We start from the raw sequence: 22,828 nt of genomic DNA, 5'->3' as shown, positions 1-22,828 counted from the left end.
ACACATCTGTAAATAATTATAAAAAAATAAAAGTGATAATTTCCCATTAACAGCATTATGTACAGTTAACCCACTAGAACAGACGATCTCAACCTCAACCCTGAAGTTTACCAACAGGTCATGTTTTAAGGATTTCTATCTGTGGAAAAAAGGAAGGATAATTATTTATATAATAGCTGAACTCTGTACTTAGAGAAAGCCACAAAACATGACCAACCGCTGGCCCTTGAGGAGTGGAGTTGAAAACCCCTGGTCTAATGAGTACCAGTGAATATCTGAGAACAGGACTGCTACAAATATAATGCTTTGTAATGTCAATTAAGTAATTCTTAAACATGGCTGAAGTAGCTGGAATTCCTTGTAAAAAGGCCTTTTCAGGCCACGATTACTGAATTACAAACAGTAAAGCTGTACATAGGCCAAATTATACTGATCTTCAGTCAGTGGCACTGATCCAATATTAAGTGCAAACAAAGTTATTTGAATATGGCCTCAGACACCCAACCTCCCTCCAAAAATACAGACGTTTTCCTTTCCTCTTTTTATCTTTTATCTTTGTTTAACACATGAAGAACCTTTAATGAACAGCTGTTAATCTAAATATCATTGATCTCTATAGTGAATGTGTTCTTTGTACACAAACAGTTGCTGGAACCACAAAAATACAACACTGTACTCTGCAGGCTAATACAGCACATGTGTGTAATAACCACAACTTTAACATGCAACTCCGTAATTACTGTGACCATAGGAGCCAACGGTCTAAAATTATTGGGAGAATTCACTATAACCTTAACCCATGTGACTGAAATATTACATGCAGTAAATTATTGGGTGTGATCAGGCACCCCCAGAGCTGGATCTTGTGCCTGAGACACTGGGCGTTCTATTAGAATAAGTGCACGCAATTTACCCAATAACACTGTACCGCTAACAATAGTAGTTTATCGCTGCTGCTAAGTTCACTGGGGGCTATCCTATTAGCCCCAATGCTGGTGTTCCTAGAATACCAGCACTTACTGAGTATTATGCTTCACGTGCCTGAGCCTGTAATTGGGTACTGCAATACATCACAATATCAAGTCACTTTATTTGCCAAAAATACTTTGTGGCTAATTGGATACCCCCCTTTCTGTTGACTGATATTTTGATCATTTATAAAAAGGGTAGCCAGATTTATATGCTCTAGGTTTCTTTTTTTTAATATATATATTATGCTATTTTGTCCATTTATCAACAACATCCCCCAAACATTAATTTACCTATAAATATACTAATTCACAACTATTTTAACATGAAATTCAATTAAAACAACTATGTAAACACAAAGACTACTGGAGGATAATATATATATATATATATATATATATATATATATATATATATATATATATATATATATATATATATATATATATATATATATATATATATATATAATATATATATATAAATATATATATATAAATATATATATATAAATATATATATATATATATATATATATATATATATACAACATGTGGGCCGGCACTCAATGATCTGCAGACCCCTTGTCCTTGGGGGGTTAAACAAGTGCCGAGGTGCCTTCCCAAGAAATAAATATGGTGTGGGGTGTTCCCTATCCAGGAACCAGGCGGCACTCAACGGACTTCACAAAGGTGCAATTGGTGTTTATTCCAGCATCAACGTTTCAAAGCCGATGCGGCTTTTTCTTCAGGATAAAACAAACATGTTTGTTTTATCCTGAAGAAAAAGCCGCATCGGCTTTGAAACGTTGATGCTGGAATAAACACCAATTGCACCTTTGTGAAGTCCGTTGAGTGCCGCCTGGTTCCTGGATAGGGAACACCCCACACCATATATATATGGATAAATATTCCTCAGAATAAAGAACTCAGTAACAAAGTCAGAATGGAATTACAGATACACACCTTCCAGTTCTCTGAAGCTCTGGACCAGTATGGTGTTGCTCCTCCTTTAACGTCTCACCTGTTGGTGTGGAGCCATTTGGAATAGTCGGGATCTTGCGTTTTTCCTGACAGAATGTAGAGACATATTTGAGCATATAGGAAAGCTAGCCTAAAGCAATCTGGCATATACTGCCCACACATAGCTTTTTTTGTTAACGATATGGTCGTTTTCAACCAATTGGAACGATCTAGAATTTAAAGACTGTGGGCAAGATAACGATGTAACGCGCCTACAAGCTTGATCCCTACAGCATGCAGAAAGATAAGGACCTGTCTTGCAGGATTTGCATCATTCGTCTCATCCTCTGATCATTTACACAATTTTTCTATGTGTGTGTGCATAATATCTTTTTGCCAGGAGTGTTCTGAATTTCAAGGGTAAACTGGGTTTTAGATTACATTGTTCATAAAATATTGCCGCATGTGGGCCCCTTAAAAAGTAGCATGTAACATCTGATTGGCCATTGTGTCCCCGCCACCAGTTTAGGTAGACATGGAGGTGATAATCTGTGATATTCCTAATACGGTTATTCAAAACGTCCCCAAACATGTGTGCAATGCACGCTATGGTTCTACACATGCAATTGCTCTACTGTCAAGGAGTATTGGGTTGCAAGAACAAAACAATTCCAGATATACAGCTATAAGAACTAGAACTGCTCAGGTTCCACAATGGGGCATTAGAGATCTAGCATAAAAACAAATGAGCTTTTTTTACTGGTATTTTCTATTCATTCATATACATTTCAGTCTGGTATTTTCTTTAAAATAAAAAAAAACCTCTCACAAATTCCTTTATTCTCATGTAATTTATACAATGGCCTCCTCTGCCTGGGAGAATGCTGGTTAAGCAGCTTGACTCGGCTCCAATGTCACGCTGCTTCATGGTCTATGCTCCCTCCCAAGTGGCTTCCTCCTACAGCCTTTTCCATGCTGGAGCGGAAGCCTCCAGGAAGAGACAACAGTCATTATTCAGCTGGATGCACAGTCTGGCTATTATACAAGTTCTCTCCCGGGCAATCAGGGTCATAGCAGGAGACCCTGTTTTCTAACACAGTGCGATACAGTGTGAAATGAAATTGTTTTTAGGGCATATTAGTAATCGTAGGTACACTATAAAATACTGAACTGTGGGTGTTGAGCTCTACAGCCCACACTAAGAATGGGACATCACTCCTCCAGATGGTGAGCTTCTTAGCCAGAATGGGATCGTATTGAGAATGAGAACGGGGCCAGAATATGGGAGTATATCATACGGTTTTAAAGGCTCCCGAATAAACTAGCCACCACATAAGGTTAAAAAAAAGTGAAAGTGGTTGCCATTGCTAGCTAACCCATGGCGGTGCTTTATGTTCCACACAAATTACAGAATTTTACTACCCAGAGAGAGTATTAAAATTCCCTGAAGGCTGAAGTGCTCCAGATCTTTTTTTTTTTTTTTTTTTACTGTGTCCTATACATATGACCCTTGTGTCAGAACAGTTCTTACTCATATAGACAGTATGTAAGATTGAAATTTTGTTGCATTCAGATGGACAAGGTCTATATCAACGGGTATGGATCACTGGATAGACACCAACTAGGTCGACATGCATGAAGTTAAACAAGACTGAAGGTTGACATGAATTAGGTCAACATGGGGAAGGTTGATAGTCAAAAGGTCGATGTGGGGTTTTTCTCCCACCACACCCTAGTGCAGTGGTTCCCAACCCTGGTCCTCAAGTACCCCCAACAGTGCACGTTTTGCAGGTCTCCACACAGAATCACAGGTGAGATAATTAGCTCCACCTGTGGATCTTTTCAAATGTGCCTGACTAATGAGTGCATCTGCTGGGTGACCTGGAAAACGTGCACTGTTGCAGTCACCAAAAGATGTCAGTCTTCACAAAAAACAGAATTCTGACCTGGGAAGGAACGGTTTTTGGTGGCTCAATACGGATGGTTGGATCCCACTCTCCAGGAGGTAGAACCGTCACTTGGTCTAAAAATTCGTCTATTCCTGCAAGAAGATCATTTCGGTCTTTTGCCTTGTATGCAACGTCATGGAATATCTGTTAAGGAAACAACAAAATGATTGTATTTTAGAAAGCCATTTATTAAGTCAATAATAATCAACTTTTTTTTCGAGCTACTGTTAAATCTTTGATCCTAATGAGTGTAAAATGACTCAGATGCTGGCTCAGCTTCATCCTCTAGGAACTTGAAATGGAATAAAAACAAAAATCTGCCTTCTCCTTACGATCACCTTATGGTCAGTTCTAGTGCAGTGTTCTGAAAGCCAAGCATTAACACTAACATCTATGGACTAAAGACTAAGGAGTCATACATATCAAACAGTGTATATTAGTATTTCACAAAACCCAAATATACACTGTTTGCACCATTTCCCAAGTGCCACTGCCTTCTTTATTGACATACATACCCATAATAATGATATACCTATATAGATCTATGTATATCTATATCTCCTGGTAGATGATCACTGTACCAGCACTCCATTGCAGGAAAAAAAAAGGTAGATTCATCAAGCAACATAGACAGGACAGATGCCCAACAAACAGGTTTTGTCAGGGAGTCTGTGAGCAGTCAGGTCTTTATTGCTTGATGTACTTTTTTCTGCATTAGAGTGCTGGTACTGTGGTCTGCTCTGCCAGAAGGGTTTACTATCAGATTTTACAAAATAGGAATACTTAAGTCAAGATTTAGGAAATAGTAATGATTTTGTATGGGATGTAGAATAGTGTGACCGTTCATAGGAAATTTAGTATGAAATATGAAAACTGTGTAGGTATGAATAAATTGGACTCCCTGATGTGAGAAGGTTGAGAAGGTCATACATGGTAAAAGTAAAAATTTAAATAAACTGAGGAAAAAGATTTTTTTTTTTACTTCAAGCTGGAAAAAAAAAAAAAGATGATGGAGGCAAGCGGAGAGGTGGTGGTGGTGGTGGGGGGGGGGGGGGGGGGGGTGTTAGCTGTATGAACTTCCCTTAACCACAACAATCCAACTGTCATCAGAAGCTGATTGATGACTGTAGGTTGGGGGCCGTCTCCTATGTGACACTTAGAAAAAGTGGAAAGCATTTAAGGCTTTGAATGGTTATATAGTGAGAGGAAAAAGAGTGATCATTCTTTATTCTAAAGGGCTGCATCCCCGAAGATGGATCCAGCCATTGGGGGGTATGCAATGTGGGATCACGGCTGTCGATCCCCGCCGACAGCCGTGATCCAGGCCCGTTTGCAGTCAGATCGACCACATAACGACAGACGGGATTCAATGTCCCATCTGCCGATGGGCGCAAACGGGGCGTAACCACGAAAAACGACAATCAACGGTCGTTATCGGGCCCGTTCTGCCGTGATCCCGCATCAATGCAGTCGTTAATGACAGCATTGAATAGGGAGCTGCCGCTATTTTTCACGTCGGAAATAGCGGCGGCACATTGCATATCCCCCATTATCTGTGTTCGCAGCGTAGGAGCAATCAGTAGTTCCTGCACCTACCCACCAGCACCCCATTCCACATCGGTTTATGCAGATGTCACTGTAGAAGCAGGAAATTACCTGAAGGATAAAACACTTACTTCATCAGTCATAAGTGTAGCTATTGATCTTCCAATTTCATGGTACTGTGCTGCCTTTCCAGTTGGACCCAATAATACAAACAGAAACCTGTTTGGATAAGTAGATGGTTAACACAATCATCTAATACAATAGGACTTTATATTGTTTTGTAGACACTGTAATTAAAGGATTTACTCATTTGCTATTTACAGTATGTTTAGTTATCTAGTACAATCAGCTACTACCGGCTATTTTATAGGCTGTGTTTGAAAAGTGGAAAAGAAGTAGAAGCTGGCTGACTGGTACTGTCCCTTTCTACTTTCTCAAAGATTTGATAGATCTACCCCTATATAAAGGATATGAGAATTCTGAACTAGAGCTCACATACATTTAGTTGCACCACTGTAAAGAACAATATCAACCTCCGATAGATCCTGCATCAGAGACAACGCTGCACGAATTATATACAGTAAGTACAATGTACTTTGCCTCCAGAAACTTTTTCCTTATTGCAACCTGTTACTTTACCCTACATAACTTCCTCTGGAAGTGCAGCCTGTTGTGCAGGGGATAAGAGCAGAACACCACTGATTATGAATTTAATGAGCTCAATTCTTGGGCACTCTGCATAGCTAAAAGGCAGTCCACTATTGATTTGTGGACTGTAGTTGCTCATAAAAGTCTGCTAGGCTGGGAAGATGTTTAACCCAAATGTGTAATGCTCGATTGATTTTCTATCACATGGATTCCTGCAGCGCTGAAGCGGAAGTATCTCACTCTTTTCTTATACTAAAAGCTCAGGAAGTTGTCTATGATCAGAAGGATACAGAAAAGACACACAAACTAACCAGAACCTTTCCAGCTAAAATGTCATGCACAGTGAAATTATAATCCAATACACAGTGTTCTTTTAAAATATACGTGTACATGTAAGACTTTCCAACATGTGACACCGCATTACGCTCCACATCAACATTTGTAGCTTCCTATTCTACTATGATGGCAGGAAACAGTGGAGAGCTAGATCATAAAGCAGCGTGTGCATGACAATTTACCCACAATATGTAATATCTATCATTATCCATGCTCATCCTCCTAATAGTAACGAACTTCGAGCTAACTTATATCGTTAGATCAGATCTAGTGGGGGCCAAAGGGTGAAAGTGAATATTACATTTGGCTGATCATGCAATCGGCAATGCAAGCAACTCTCTCTGGGCCATACATTTACAGATTTATTGTCAGATCCGGCTGGTTGGAAGAAACCTGGTAATGGATGACAGCAAATGACGGTTGACCATTTGCTTCAAAATGCTGGAAAACTGACAAACTCATTTAGATAGTATCAGGTTTTTGTTCCATCCAGCCAGATTGGACAATAATTATGTAGATGTATGGCCAGCTTTGGCAAGGCTGCAATATTTGCAGATGGACAAAACCATGTGCACTGCAGGTGGGGCAGATCTATCACATGCAGAGCGAGTTAGATTTGGGGGAGTTATTTTATTTCTGTGTAAATACCAGCTGCAATTTAGATTTCAGTTTGAACACACCCCACCCAAATCACTCTCTCTGCACAGGTTAGTTTTGCCCCACTTGCAGTGCAGCATGGTTTTGTCTGCCTGAATCAAGCCCTCTGTGTGAATCCAATTAGCAGCAAAGGGGGCTAGTTGCCATGGCTACACAAATCTGAGTCCAACTGCACCATATATAGCATTTAGCCATATGTGGGCCCAATAGTATGACAGTTTGTATCTACTTTCAGACACAGGGGAAACCAGAGATAGCCATTTACTGATTCGCCCTATATACTTTAAAAGCAAAAGTAAGAAAGTAATTTTTTGTATGGAACAAACCATCTTGCTATTCAAGGGGAAAAATACATTTATATGGTTTCTCTGCATGGTAAAAACTGGCTGCTTTTGCATGTAGCCCACAGTTGTTATATAGCTTTATTTTGACACTGCAATTTAGAATTCAGTTTGAATGAACCCTCCCCAAATCTAAATGTCTCCGCACGTTACATCTGCCCCACCTGCAGTGCACACAGATTTGCGTGCTTAGTTAAAGCTGAATCATGCCCACTGTATCATGCCCACTGTATTTATTCTAAGGCGATACATGAAAGACAAAAGCTCACAGAATCCATAAATGTTATTACCTTGTTGGGATTGGTACTTCTGTAAGTCCGGTAATAAGAACTGCTGGACTCAACCTCACAAAGGCAATAATGGGCCGATCCAAAAACTCTACTTCTCCCACTAAGACATTCGATGCTTCGGAGCCAGGGGGGATTTTCTTCATAAAGTTCATATCAACCTAAACCAAAAACATACACTGCAATTAATATTAAAAAAATGTATATATATTAGCCAACGAAACACCTGTGGAGGGAAGGCTTGTAATCCAGATAAAAACAAATGTAAAAAATAAAAATGTGAATTTGAAGTGGGCAGCAATTTTCAGCATGGAGAATTCTGTCAGCTGGTACACTTACTTATTTATTTTTTAGTTAAAAGTGTTCTTGAAATATTTCGATATTATGAATATAATTTGTAATCTATATAGAATAATATCAGCCAAGCACCACTGTTATATAACAGATAACCAAACTTATTGGGAAAGATATATATATTACAGTGACAGATATACTCACGAATCAATGATGGAGATATACACATACTATACATTTACTACAAAGAAAAATTAAAAGAACAAAAACATTACAATATTTATACATAAACAAATACAACCCAGGGTTGATATTATACACAGAGTGCACGCTACTATTAAAGCGTTTTGCGGTTCTTGTTTAGTTTCACGGCGGCAGCATGGCCGCCCGCTACTTCCGGGTTCGGCGCTCGGAAAACTATCTAAAATAAAGCCCATGCTAGCGTGAATTGGTTCATACCCACACTATCCACGTTGGCATGGAGTTGATTTTAGATAGCGTGTCGAGTGTAGCGAGCCACCGAGCCCGTAGCGTGGGCCAGCGAAGAGAGCCCCGCACGGGGACACAGACGCTGCTGCGACTGAGACGCTGCTGCCGTGAAACTAAACAAGTACCCGTTTTGCCAATAAACGATGTAGCTAAAGAACAAATTTATAAAGTTTGTTGAAAACAATTTGGATCTAATAAAAATGTGGTCACATGTGTATAATAATTGGGCTCATGTTCAGAACAGAAGACCCCTTGGGCTAGCTTTTGACTAAACTGCCTCAGAATACTATCCAGAGTGACAATCTATAGTAACCTGTGGTAAGTGGAGTAAGCCACCTTGCCCAACGTGTGGCAAGCAAAGCGAGCTTGTGAGCGTTTTAATGTTCTGAACAACTTTAATGACGTAATGAAGCAGTTCCGCTATGCTGCCCTAGTGGGCCCCATGTTCTGAACTTGAACCTAATAACCGGGACTACAGCACAAATGAGTCTGCACCATCAAACAATGTGATATGGTTTTCTGCAAGAACTTACAGCAGACCTCTTGCGTCCCATAACAAACGTGCCACAATTACAGTGCCAGGAGTCATAATCCTGCTCCTCAGTGGGGGAGAGAGAGGGCCAAGCAGAAACAGAACAGTCATAAATGTATTGCCAACTCAAGGACAATACAAGGTCTAAAGTTCCATCCACAAATAGGGCATAGCAGGATTGTTATCATTTACTAAAAACCGTGCAAGAGGAACACCTGGTTGTAGCAGGGCTGATAAAGGATACAAAGAACAATTACATCTGGTGTTCTTACCAAATAAATCAGACATCAGCTTTGGCAGGCTAACGATCCCAGACTAATTAAAGACGAAACAGCTTTCAGTAATCAGACTACAGAGTCTGAAAGACAGTAACGGCTTGGTTGTAAGAGCTACAGTACATAAGTGTTCTTGCCATCTTGCTACTGAATATTTTACAAATGTTTTTAATGTTATTTATTTATTGTTTCTTATATAGCGCAGCAGATTCCGTTGCGCTTTACAATAGTAGGGGGGGGGGGGTTGCCTCTTTTCTAAGCAATCTGTCTAGATCGCTTAGAAATGAAGCATGGATCATTCAGTATGTACTTCCAACAGCGATGGAGATGCGTGATCCCGCATGCTGCCATCACCGGCTCAGGTCTTTAACGCATGCAGTCAAGTTCTAGTTAGATGGCCTGCATGTGCTTCATGAGATAGCACAGATCGCTCAGTACACATAGCTATGTGTGTATGGGTGGTCTATCCAGGGATCCTGTGCTGAGCAGCATAATATGCTAATGGTGTAGGAGTCATCTGCAGCCAGCTTCTCTGATCCGCTGCTGCGTTCAGGCAGATGATCCAGTGCTGCATCTCTGAACACTGGCCACCCGAACTTCAGCACGTGCGATCAGAAAAGATGTTGGAGTTTAGGTGGCATACAAGAGGCGCATCGGGTCATTGAATAAGCTTGCTGTGACCATCATTCAGTCCTTCCTGGCCATGTCAGAGGAGTTCCAGGGGTCATTCTGAATAAGCTTAGGCTGTGACCATCATTCGATGTGGTGTCTTATTCAGACGACACCTGCGGTATTAGCATTGGGGGTTATTCAGAGCTGATGGCTGGGCTGCAATTCACAAGGCTGCCAATTATTTCTTGATTGAGCATGTGTATGGATCGTAGCACGCATGCGTGAGGTCATTTTGCTACAAAAAATACAGCATCTTTTCTGATCGCAAGCCGTTCGTAAGTTGATTGACAGGTAGCCGGTGTTTGGGGGTGGTGACCATACTCTTCTGGGCGTGTCAAGGAAAACGCATGCATGCCCAAGAATTTTCTGGGCGGACTTGCAACATCAGCTCCGGCCCCTGATCAGCCTGATTTTATCACACAGGCAGAGTAGGTCTTGGGTTGCGCACACTGGAAAAAATAAATTTGATGGTGTGCTGCAAATGTATTTGCAGCTATTTGCCAATTGGCATGATTTCCATAGACATTTGCAGCCTTGCATGGGGCGGGTCTTCACTCCGGCAGGGCGGATGGCTATCTGATCACAGGGCTCTGCAATTTTGCAAAGCAGCCATCAGGTCTGAATAATCCCCATTATAATCACATAACTGATGCATCCGAAGACACAAAAGCAATGCTAACAGTGCCAATATCTATAAGACCACCAGTGATCATAAAGAAATACAAATGCAGCAAATTCACTTAAAAGCAAATGAATGAAATCATAGCACCACTTTTACTGCAAGTATAATATGGAGTGGCTGTGGAACATATTCACACCATTTTCACATTTTCTTATATCAATTTGTTCAGAAATTCTTACCACTAGACAATGCAAAATACTTCATAATGGGAAGAGAAAAAGAAAGAAATAAAGTAGAGCTAGCATTCTCTTAATTACAAGTATGAACAGATAACAACCAATTGCAGAAGTCTTCACCATTGTTTTAAATCAGAGTTGCTACTGAACAGTGCTTCACTGTTGATACAGGTCTGCACTAACCCCCTAGTATTGAGTCCGAAATGTTAAAGCAGGGTGTTATCAGATCATATCTTCTTTCTCCACTAAGTACGCAAGTCTCCATCATGGTAGGCAGTAATTCATGAATGTTTAATTCAACAATGGTTTTAGTTTTGGGACCCTCACAGGTGTAGATATGTAAAGTGCCCAGGCTGTTGTAGTCTAATACAGTGGTTCCCAACCGCTGTCCTCAAGTACCCCCAACAATGCACTTTTTCCAGGTCTCCACACAGAATCACAGGTGAAATTTTAAAATGTGTCAGGGAATGAGTGCACCTGTGTCACCTGGAAAACGTGCACTGTTGGGGGTGCGTGAAGACCAAGGTTGAGAACCACTGAACTAATAGACAGTCTCAAATTTTTGGCATGCAAGGGGAAAATGGATCAAGAAGCTTCTCTGTATTATTTTGTTAAATTCAATGTAATTATTAGACAAGTTATATATAGATATTTAGAGTAAAAAAATACATACACTAGATAAGTAAAAGGGTTTTTATTATTATTTTTTTCACCTTCCATCTCAATTAACCATGTGGTATTTGCTAGAGATTGACTACCTAGAGTTATTGAATGATTTTCAATGGCAAACCATAGCTGCTGTGTTGGGTGGCCAAATCTATGCAATTACTGTCCGTGGTAAGCCCATGACTAGCAGCAGAAGCATAGAGTTTGGTCTGCAATCCTGTAGGGTAAGATCAGCAATTGGCATTAAGTGCACCCTTGGGGCCAGTTGTAGGCTTACTGTGAGCATTAATTGAATAGCTCTGAGCATTTAACTTGGAAACTGAAACCCTGTGTTAAATACGGTAGTCACATGAATCTGCCCTTTACTTTTAGATATTCTCTAGACTGAGCGAAAAGGGGCATTATGGACCAGCTGATCATCATCAACAAGCCCCAAAAATCTGTTTTCTGAAAGATCTGTGTTCCTTATAAAAAAATATCTATATCCTCTACAGATCACATGTTCATCACATTTCAAATATCATTTCAAGATGAGCAAACAAATCTTTTCTTTTCCTAGCTCTTTATATAGGTTTAATTCATTACTATTTAATACACACAGACAATGGATTAAGATCTATATACACCCATCTATTAGCACACCGGTATCGGTATAGACGGAGAAGTGGATAAATGCAGTACAGTACTTATATAGAGCTTTTTAGAGAATTAAACTACTTGCGATATTCAATCTTTCTCTGCTTACTACTTGCCTTCTCTTCTGGAGTATCTGTGAGACTTCTGGTAACCTGGATCCTGCTCACGTCATTGCAAATTTTCATCAAAGCCCCGCCCCACTGCAAACCACTGATCATGCAAATCACAGCACCACATGGGCCAGATGTATTCAGCTTTAAACGTGATAAGGTGGAGAGTGACAAACTACTAGCTAACTGGCCCCTAACTGCCAGTTGTCAAACAGCTGATAACATGGCAGTTAGGTGTTGATTGGGTGGTACTTTAACTCTCTGCAAGGCTTAGTACATCTCCTATAGGTCTAGGTCAGGGGTGGCCAAACCTGTCCTCAAGATCTACCAACGGTGCATGTTTATCATGCAACCTGTGGATCTATAGTAGGAATGAATGCAGCGTGTTATAAAACGTGACAGTTAGTAATGACTACAGCTGTGCACCAGCTAGGTAACCTGGAAAACGTGGACCATTGGTAGATCTTGAGGACCGGTTTGGCCACCCCTGGTCTAGGTAATATATAGCCAGATGTAGTAGCTTTGAAATAGTGATGAAGTAGAGTGATCAACTACAGCCAATCAACTCCTAACTGCCACGTTACAGGCTAACCCCCAAAAAAGTACAGCAGCTGATTGGTTGGTAGTTTATCTCTATCCACTTTATCACTCTCCAAGGCTTAGTACATCTGTCCCATATTATTAAATGTTTGCTTATATTTCCTACCAAGCTTTCCATACCTTGCTAAAGTCAACCGTGCTGTTCTCCTGGCTACCCCCAGTTCCATTCCGTTTCAGCTCTGCCAACCTGTGAATATCCAGGTTTCCTGGGGTTGACTGTGGAGAAGATAGCAGCCCTAAGAACAGATACATGCCATTAGACAGGAATTTATATTTGTGGACACCATGCTGGAGAGAAGGTGGCGAAGACCATGTGAAGATGAGAAGTTTGAGTATGCAGATTTACAGGCAAAATAATTAATATCTGTTCATTAGTAGCCGAATGCATTGACAAATCGTGACAAACCAAGCTTGATGTGGTCACACTGGTTAAAAGGACAATGTCACATACCTATGCTTCAGAGAACAATGGCATTAGCAAGATTTTCTTTTTATAGAAAAATCTTACTATGTAAAACATAAAACCGGTATAAACTGGTATAACCCAGTATAACTAAACAGTGCAGATTGTCATTTTCTTTTCTTTTCACAAATAAAATAAGCCTTTAACTTATAATTGTGTGGAAACTTTTGAGCTAATGCATTGGAATTTCATACAGGTTGTATGGATTGACTTTTATATAAATGATATAAGTTTATTTGCTTGTATATTTTTTAGATAAAAAAAAAAAGAAAACATTTAGCTAAATTTGGACAAATCACAGAAAAGTTTGCAAAATTTAGTCTTAGTTGCAAAATGGAGCATAAAGGGTGCAGAAGCAGCTTCTTTTAATTAAAATGATATGCAGCATAGTGTTTGACTGCAGCTGTCTCTGCGTACAGTATGAAATACTAAGTTACAGTTTTCATGGAAAACACTAAAGTTCCATTTCCTATGCAGATACAGGAGCAGTGTAAATGTGCATCCCATTCACTCAGCTTTGCAAATAAAACACTATTTAACGGAGAAAGTCTCAAGATAGGCACCCGGTGCTACAGAGTCACAGAGCTCACATGTTATGTAGAACACGACTTATATCGATTGGAGGATAGATGTATGTGGACACATCTGTACTTAAACATTGTAACCGGATCTCTATATTGAGGGACCGCGCATCAGACCTGAGGGGACATCACACTGGCAGATTGGGGCCGATATAGCCTTTAACTTGAGAGTAGTAATCTAACCAGTGACCAGCTATTAGGGGCTGGCAGAGTAGTGCTGCATTTCTAGGCCTATGATTGACAATTGCGGATATGGAAAAGCTAGGACTAAACCCAGTTTTACTAACTGCATAGGACTAAACCCCATTTTCCTTATTGCATAAGAACATGACACAGTATAAGTAAAATTGTAATAAATAGTCAAGACATGCATTTCACTGTGGACACTATAAGCAAGTGCTGCATTTACAATGTACATAGTGATCCTCCCAGGTAGACAGCGCATGCTCTAGGGCTTTGTAACAATGCCTCAGGTTACAATGAAGATGAACAGGGCACATAAGTCTGTAGTTGGTAACAGTATATTACATTCTAGCAATGTGTGGATACATTTATAGAACATAGATTTCATACCATATTTCAAAACAATAGAAAGTATATAGTAACAGATTTTTACGTGTGTGTCTGGGTTGGTAACAAATGCTCCCAGCAGGCCTGAGCATTACCTGAGAGCAGCACATGACAAGTACAGCATGACCTGTGATGACCCCTTGCAGATCCACACAAAGCCAGTGCAGTTAGGATGACAAGCAGAACACTACACACATTCTAAGATTAGCTCTATATAAAACATACTTAGTATTAGGTAGAAGACTGCAGTACCTTTAAAAAATATATATACACACCACAGAAGCCTAACAAAAAAAATGGACTTTGTGCAAATTGCTAGTAGTATTGCAATCTATAGTTTATTAAGTCCCATGTTTTGAAGAGTATGGCCACATTCCAAAACTCAGAACCGTGTAGAGGTCATGCATGGGTGATCATCATACAGTAGCACTGCTGGAATAATTAACATGTGGAAGTTTGCATGTCCCCAGTCCAAAATAGAACGCTTTCAAAAGGTTAAGACTAGGTGTAAAACTCCATCTGCCGTGATTCAGGACTTCCCACAAATCTCCTTGCAGTACTGCTGTGGAAAAGGATTATGGGACTTGCAGCCTGCCAGAAGACGGATTAAAACAGACCAGTGAATTTATGAAATTATAATATTAAACTATTTTGTTACTCGTATTAAGGAATTTTTCCATAACTTTAAAGCATGTAAAAAACAAACTCCAACAGAAACTTAGAATCAAGTTTTCTTAGCCGTACAGCATAATTGTGGTCATAATTGCCTAGTTCTCATTCGAGACATTTACAAGTAAATTACAGATGCATTAGCAGATTGTTTTATTTTTGGGTATCATTTGTTCCTTTAAAGTCCATATATTAACTAGTGATGTCAACATATGAGGCAATGAATACTCTATGCCTTCAGTGACATCAGTTAGCAGGGAGACTAATATAGGCTAACTGCTGGTGTATGCCAAACAGCTATGTACAACTGATATGCAATGAAATAATGAGGATTGATCTATGGAAGTGGCTCCAAAATGCTTTAAAAAGGAAGGTTTTGTTTAAGGATTGCACTGAAGATGGAACTATGCATGCACACTGAAGCAATTTTGTAAGCTGTAGTAAATAAATGATGCCAATTACTTATGCTTAAACAATCAATGTGCTCAAAAGCATTCCAGTGTGAGTGATTCAGCTGCAAGGTGCATCACACAGGGAGATGAGCAATAGCTGCCTGGATCAATACCACCATGGTCTTCCTTCCTTAAGTCGGTGATTTCCTCAGTGTCAGCATCTTCTTCAGGTGGATGAATGATTACAGTGGGGATAACATCACCAGTAAATGAGTGCATCTCTGGCACCCACTGCTCACTCTGCCGATAATTTGAAGACTGCGGCCAACTGAGTTTAGGGCTGGAGGGTGGCGTGTTTTGGGGGGATGGTACAGGGGTGGTACGTCTGGAGCCAGCTGGGGTTCCAACTCTCGAGGGAGGAAGAAGGTAATTGAGGAGAAGGGAGAGGCGAGATTCAGCTCGCAATGAATTACGGGAGGCAGAAAGGCCTTCCCCTGAGGTAAACAAGAAAAAGAATAAAAAGAAAACAGTTTTTTGTTCCGTGTCACAAGTCAAACCCTTATTTTTACATAATGCAACATTTATGACCAAACACGCCACACAAACACTTAAGACAGACATGCATACGTAGCTGTGTCTGCAATGAACAATTAAAACCAATTAAAGTTCAAGCTCAACTTCTATGAAAACAGTGTCCAACAGTTGCTAGACCACCATCACCTTAAATAGACCTTTAAATATATACACATTTAAATATTATAATATACATATACACACATTCTGTAATAGGTGATTACATTTTACACAATGTAACCTTTCCTTTTAAAAGCAAAGTGTTACCCATTGGATTTCATTAATTCTAGATTACTCCACCTTTTGCTAGCCATTAGACCTATAGAATTATAAAGTTAAAAAAATGAAAACCACTCAGGCAAGACAAGAGGGCCTGATTTTTGAGTCGCACATACTGAATATGCGTGCACACAGAGTGGGAGTTGCGATTGAGGAGCATGGGATTTGCGTGGTCTCAGAAACATCTTCAAAACCCATTGTGCATTCCTTTGGGGGTGTATGAAGCTAGTCTGTCTTATGGGTGCATTTTATTTTATTCATACACACACTATTTGGCGGCAAGCAGGTCTTCAGTTTAACTATATTTCAAAATATCCATCATGTCCTGATAAAAATGTTGCATTAACATTAAAACATTGACATTAGACAGGTTTGTTAGGTCATACTTTGCGCCAGAGTGCTGTTGAATATTGAATATATGGGTGCCTAGTCTCTTGTTCGAACTGGTATGAAGCAGAGAACAACAGGGCAAGCTTCTATATGTAGTGAGCACCAGAAATACTAGCTTATATTACACATCTAATCGAGAAAGAAAGAGCAGAAAGAAAGAGCAGAAAGAAAGAAAGAGCAGAAAGAAAGAAAGAAAGAAAGAAAGAGCAGAAAGAAAGAAAGAGCAGAAAGAAAGAAAGAACGAGCAGAAAGAAAGAGCAGAAAGAAAGAGCAGAAAGAAAGAAAGAACGAGCAGAAAGAAAGAAAGAACGAGCAGAAAGAAAGAGCGAGCAGAAAGAAAGCAGAAAGAAAGAGCGAGCAGAAAGAAAGCAGAAAGAAAGAAAGAAAGAGCAGAAAGAAAGAAAGAGCAGAAAGAAAGAAAGAAAGAAAGAGCAGAAAGAAAGAAAGAAGTAATTTTGCAGTCATTCTATTACATTTGTATATATGATATTTTTTACTACTGCTGGGATCTCTATAAACAAATGGAGTTACAAAGCTAAATTAAAAGCATCACAGTGCATTTGTAAAGCTCATTAATGCTCAAGGTTAATAATCAATTATCCCAAATCCATGTCTGTGCAGTCACTGAACTGACATTGTTCCCTAGGTCAGGACATTACCAGCAGTAAAGGAGAACAATCTAATATTAAATGAGAGCCTTACTTCTACCATAGGGTTATATATTCAATGAGCCCTGAATAAAAGCAATTAGCAATGAATGTGAATATATTTTCTGTCATTTACAGTCTATTGCATGAACATAAAAGATTTTTTTTGTCAATATAGACAATGCATCCTTTCTTTTTATAATAGTTTAATATGGCAACTGCAAAGGATCTGCATGTAAATGTATGAATGAGTTTGGCAAACCAACTAAAAAATAAAGCAATAGAAGCATAAGCAAGTAGGCTTAGTAGACAAGAATTTTACAGTGATTATGGAATGTGTATAGCCAAGTAATGCAGTTCATGGAAACCTTCTTGAATACCCATATTACTATTATAATGGTAGTCTTGTTTTTCTCTTTTAAGTGTTTATTAGGAGTACCCGCTGACACCTTTTGCTATACTGGGGATACACAGGGCATTCACCTGCAGAGGGCATCTGTTTGGGGTGTGCTGGCATGTCTGAGAATGGGTGGTTTGAGGTTAACAGGCCTGCCAGGGAATGCAGGGTTTCGGGTGTGGAGGCTTGTAAGGAAATGGATGGGGGGGGGGGGGGTGTTGGGCTGTGCAAGCATGTCAAGGACTGGAGGGGGTTGTGCTGTGCAGGCATGTCAGCACAAGCCAACAATACGCTTTGTTACACCAGTGTTTCCCAAACTCTGTCCTCAAATACCCCCAACATTTTACACTAGAAAGCTCTTGCAAGCTGGGTTACAAGCTTGGTACGTCGATGCAGGTAACCCGTTCACACTGCCCATGTACATGCGTGTGTCCCGGGTCCAACTCTGGTCAAGACCGGTTTGAAATCCTGGAACGTTGGACCCGGGACAATCTTTACGTAGCCAGGTTGTTGTGCGTTCATGTCTCAATATTTATCAGTGTGAAAGGGGTATAATAAACTAGATATATTTTTAGGCCACGTCAGCTGAAACGGTTCCTGAAATACACACATACACAGAGCCAATTGCATACATGCTATATGAGTTCTATGCATTCTGCACAGGACATGGCTGCCTTGCATGCCAAGTCCTGCCCCACGATGTGCCTGCAGAAAGTACTCTGTGTTTACGTTGGATTCCTCTGAGTGCTCCAGTTTCCTCTAACACTCCAAAAACATACTGCAAGCCTAACAGCTGCTGACAAAAAAAAAAGACACCAGAGTATGTATGTATGTATGTATGTATGTATGTATGTATGTATGTATGTGACAGGGAAAAGAGACAATAAGATACACTAAGGCAGAGACCACTGTAAAGTGCAGCACAACTCATATGATATTGATAAATCTATATCTATCTCATGTTCCCATATGCCTGCTGGTGCTCATGTGACCTATACACTCACACACATTTGCTTCTACATTAGGTTTCCCGGGCAAGTGGTGTTTGGGCATGTATTTTTATGTTGCTTCTATCACACTTCTTTCACAGTCACTCAAAACCACGGACAAGGTCAGATATGTTCCATTTACCATAAAGCTGACCAAAGAGTTGAATTAAATGCTGCCCAACAGCATTACCAAAATGATATTTGGTTAGAAACTCGTTAATTAGCAGTAATTGAAACACTTTCAAAAAAGTTGACTAAAACATGAAAAGAAACAAACAAAGAAAAAATTAAAGCAGCAGCCAAATTATAAAAGCAAATGAAAGCAGAATCAAAGAGTAAGCTCCATTTTTCTTGCTATGGCAGATGAATAAATAATAATATGCAATGTAAGACAACGCATACACACCATTGAATCAATCCCTCTGAAAAATGATTTTGGCTGAAAATTTGTTCACTTGGCAGATGAAAGGATTGTAGCAGATGAAGATGTGTTAATTATGGAAGCAGTTCAGCATAATCATCATTTACAAACAAAGTTTAGCAAAACAAAAAAGGCGGGCTGCTGCTGCTTTAATGTACAGAGAGGAAAAAGAAGCCATTTTCCCGTAATAGCGAAATAGGTTAGAATAAGCTGCTTGTGACAACTTATCTCACCGTTTCGTTCAAGCAAGTGAGGATCAGAATGTTTCTTGCCTATGTCAGCGAAGGACCGCACTAGTGGGATACGGTTGCTCAGTTTCTTCTCGTTCTGGTGGTGATGCCTTTTTAAAAGAGCTTCTCTGACTATATCCCTCATTGAATCATCCAGCTGGCCCGATGCAGTCATGTTGTCCAAGACCATATCTGTGGAGAATGGGTTTCCAATGTTATTTGTGCTTTATTTACAGACATCTAGCCTAAATAAACGTCTTCGCAACTAGTGCTGACACAGGCCAGGCAAAGACAGACCTTCAAAACTCAAGGGTTATCTGCAAGAATTCTTCCCATTTATTAGATCCGGCATTCCCTCCTGCACTTATTACCAAAACATTGTTTTATCTTCAATACCTGCTCACCTGTGGGCATACCTTTATTAGCCAATTGGATCATTTTCATCTTCACAACATAATCTATCAAATTACCAAACGGTTAACATGATATAAGTGAACCGACATCATGACTTATCCTTAATGGTAGAGGTACATGTGACATTGGCATCTAATGATGCCAGGGATGGAAACAACCAAGGCTAATAAAAGTAAAATGAGAGTAGTGATGAGAGGCTCCCGCCACACTGATGCAGGAGGATTGGGGTATCAAATGCACCTCTGTATGATAAAGCTCTTCCACACAAATTATCTATTGACTGCCCTGGGATAGGATGAAGACTGCTATCTAAAAACATGTTCAAAATGTAGAGTAGACAGTCGCCTTGTGTTACATTAAAGGACTATTGTATAGAAATCAACCCCTGCTCTTCCTTAAATACATTGCTAAAAAGCAGAAAACAGATACAAATATATTTGGTAACAACTGAAAGAGGGCATGCACATGCAAATAAAAGGCCCATGAAGTTGCATAATATAGTGTATTCATAGGACTATCCAAACACGAATATGGGACCATACTACACCTTGTAATTGTAACATGTGGGGAACCCCATGAAGAGGATACTGGTTGACAAACATTATTTCATAAATCAAATAGCAATATAACAACTTTAACTACAAATGGAAACCATAAAAGCAACTTTTATATATTTTTCCTCATTGGCGCCTTCAGTTACTTAAAAAATGAAAGTTTGTGGGCAGATGTACTAAGTCTTGCATAGTGGCAAATTTCCTACCAACCAGACAGCACCCAACCCAATTTCCATTTTTTAAACAGCCTGTAACATGCCAGTTAGGAGCTTATTCACTGGTACATTGGAGTCTGATTACTAAGGGACTAGTTAAGACATGAGCACAGGACAAATTTGTTCTCAAAATGGGCAAAACCATAAGAGAGTTACATTTGGGTGGGGTGTGTTCAACCCGAAACCCAAATTGCAGTGTAAAAATAAAGCAGCCAGTATTTACCCTGCACAGAAACAACATAACTCGCCCAAATAGAACGCTCTCTGCACGTTACATCAGCCCCACCTGCAGTGCACTTGGTTTTGCCCATTTTGAGAACAAAAATTTGTCCTGAGATCGATCAGGTCTAAAAACTAGGCCCTTCGTATACAAGAGCTCATTGGCTGGTATTTTACCTCTCTACACTTTATTATTCTGCAAGGCTTAGTACATCTTCCCCGAATTATGCGAAAAAAAATACACAAACCTGACAGCGGATCTATAGGTTCGCAGTTTTAAGCCAAAACACAATCTGCATGTTTTGATGGATACTGACAGATCAGAATGGGCTACAAATCTCCGCAGTGTAAAAGTTGCTTGTTTTAAGTTACCAGATAGACAGGTGCGATGGTGAAGGCTGAGTAATACAGCAAGCATACAACACGCCCTTAATGAACATGCACAGGCAGTGCTAGTCATCACATCACATGCCATGCCTGTTAACCTCAGGAAATATTCTCAAGAGATTATAATTAGTACGATTCATTTCTAAGGCATCACAAAACACTAATATGTAAATAAAGAACATAACACTGCATTTGACTCAGCATTAAACCCAATCTAAAGAAAGAACCGTTGTGAACGTTAATGATGAGGACAGCACATTTCTAGATAGAGCTGGCAGCATGGCGGGAGGTCTGTATGGGAAGAGCCTGCACAGAGAAGGAAGTGACCTGCAAGCCCGAATAATTACTGTACGTCCATCGTTATACAATATAGTTGTTACCAGTAAGGAGCAGCAGTAATTGTAATGGATGCCACGTTTGAGAGTCATAATTTAGTATAAGTGTCACTACATTTTATATGAACTAAGAATGTAGCTAAATTACAATCATGACCTTTAAAAACCCTAAAATTATTTTACACCACAGAATTGTGGCCTTACATTAAAAAATAATTATCCCTCTATAATTATACAAATTGCTATTAAAATAAATAAAAAAACTAAAATCAAAGGCTATAAAGAAAAAAAAATATTAAAATACAATGATTCATGAAAAAAGGAAAAGAAGAAATAAAGGGTGGAAATCGTAGATTTTGGTCCTGTTATAGGAATCTCTCTTGCTCCTGTTTGGACAGTGCAGCTGCATAATGCAGTCATCGGAATTATTGATTCTTGTAATAAAACGCCCACTGGCTTGATAGAAATATGGACAGACAATCCTATAACCAGCCGCATATGTCAGCCTGGTTGTCATTCTGCAGTTTTTATAAGAGGCATGAGGAAACTACACAGTAACAGACTGACAGTACATTACCTGAGATTTCCTCTATAGTGCTAGCTCTCATGTCCAACATTACTGTGCCGTTAAGTATGCAGCTCCTCAGTTCAAAGAGGCTATGTAGTGAGAGGGTGGCCACATATGGCTTGCTCCACCTGTCTCCACCATCTTCAACGTCCTCTTCAAATTTAAGCCACCTATACAAAATAAAAAGAATTAGAAAAACAAACTTATTGCTAACAGAAAGAGATCCAGAAAGGGATGATTAAACCATATGCTGAATGGCAAACGGCACAACAACAAAATCAAAGACGGAACTTTAGAAGGTCCAGTGCAAGCCAGGCTGAAGCATCTTCTATTCTGACAGTTGCTGTAACACAATGATGTATTCGTAGTCAGATGGATCTCTGTGGTTGGGTGCAAGGCATAAGTCATGGGTCTTCAACCTGTGGCCCTCCAGATGTTGTGAAACTACATGTTCCAACATGCATTGCCACATTTTTTCCTATAAGAGCATGCCAAAACGGTCAGGGCATGCTGGGACATGTAGTTCCACAACATCTGGAGGGCCACAGGTTGAAGACCTGTGGCATAAGTGTTTACATACAGAACATGTACAGATTTTTGCATTGAGTTTGTCTGGTTCTCTCATTCCATGAAATTGTGCCTTTTCCATGGAGGTAACATTGGGAGAACCACCCTGTATGATGGAGTGTGTATCTATAGCACTGTGCGA

At 39.8% G+C, this 22,828-nt stretch overlaps 1 protein-coding gene across 17 annotated transcripts in view; it reads right to left on the bottom strand.

Moving 5' to 3' along the window:
* The window catches only part of SLC4A7 (solute carrier family 4 member 7), a 120,534-nt gene that overhangs the window by 25,493 nt on the left and 72,213 nt on the right, over positions 1–22,828 (bottom strand). For 3 of the 17 annotated variants that reach the window (XM_083188687.1, XM_083188688.1, XM_083188690.1), the window contains exons 5-13: positions 22,129–22,289; positions 19,431–19,619; positions 15,675–15,995; positions 12,947–13,062; positions 9,011–9,076; positions 7,698–7,855; positions 5,557–5,644; positions 3,878–4,024; positions 1,935–2,038 (exon numbers count right to left, since the gene is read on the bottom strand). In XM_083188687.1, the coding sequence (XP_083044813.1) occupies positions 1,935–2,038; positions 3,878–4,024; positions 5,557–5,644; positions 7,698–7,855; positions 9,011–9,076; positions 12,947–13,062; positions 15,675–15,995; positions 19,431–19,619; positions 22,129–22,289 (1,350 nt within the window). The remainder of the gene's footprint in view (positions 1–1,934; positions 2,039–3,877; positions 4,025–5,556; positions 5,645–7,697; positions 7,856–9,010; positions 9,077–12,946; positions 13,063–15,674; positions 15,996–19,430; positions 19,620–22,128; positions 22,290–22,828) is intronic. The other 14 variants (XM_083188692.1, XM_083188693.1, XM_083188694.1 and 11 more) reach the window with 8 other exon arrangements.

This window comes from Crinia signifera, chromosome 5, assembly GCF_055691185.1.
Source record: "Crinia signifera chromosome 5, ASM5569118v1, whole genome shotgun sequence".
NCBI lineage: Eukaryota > Metazoa > Chordata > Amphibia > Anura > Myobatrachidae > Crinia > Crinia signifera.
This window is presented reverse-complemented; position numbering and strand designations above follow the sequence as displayed.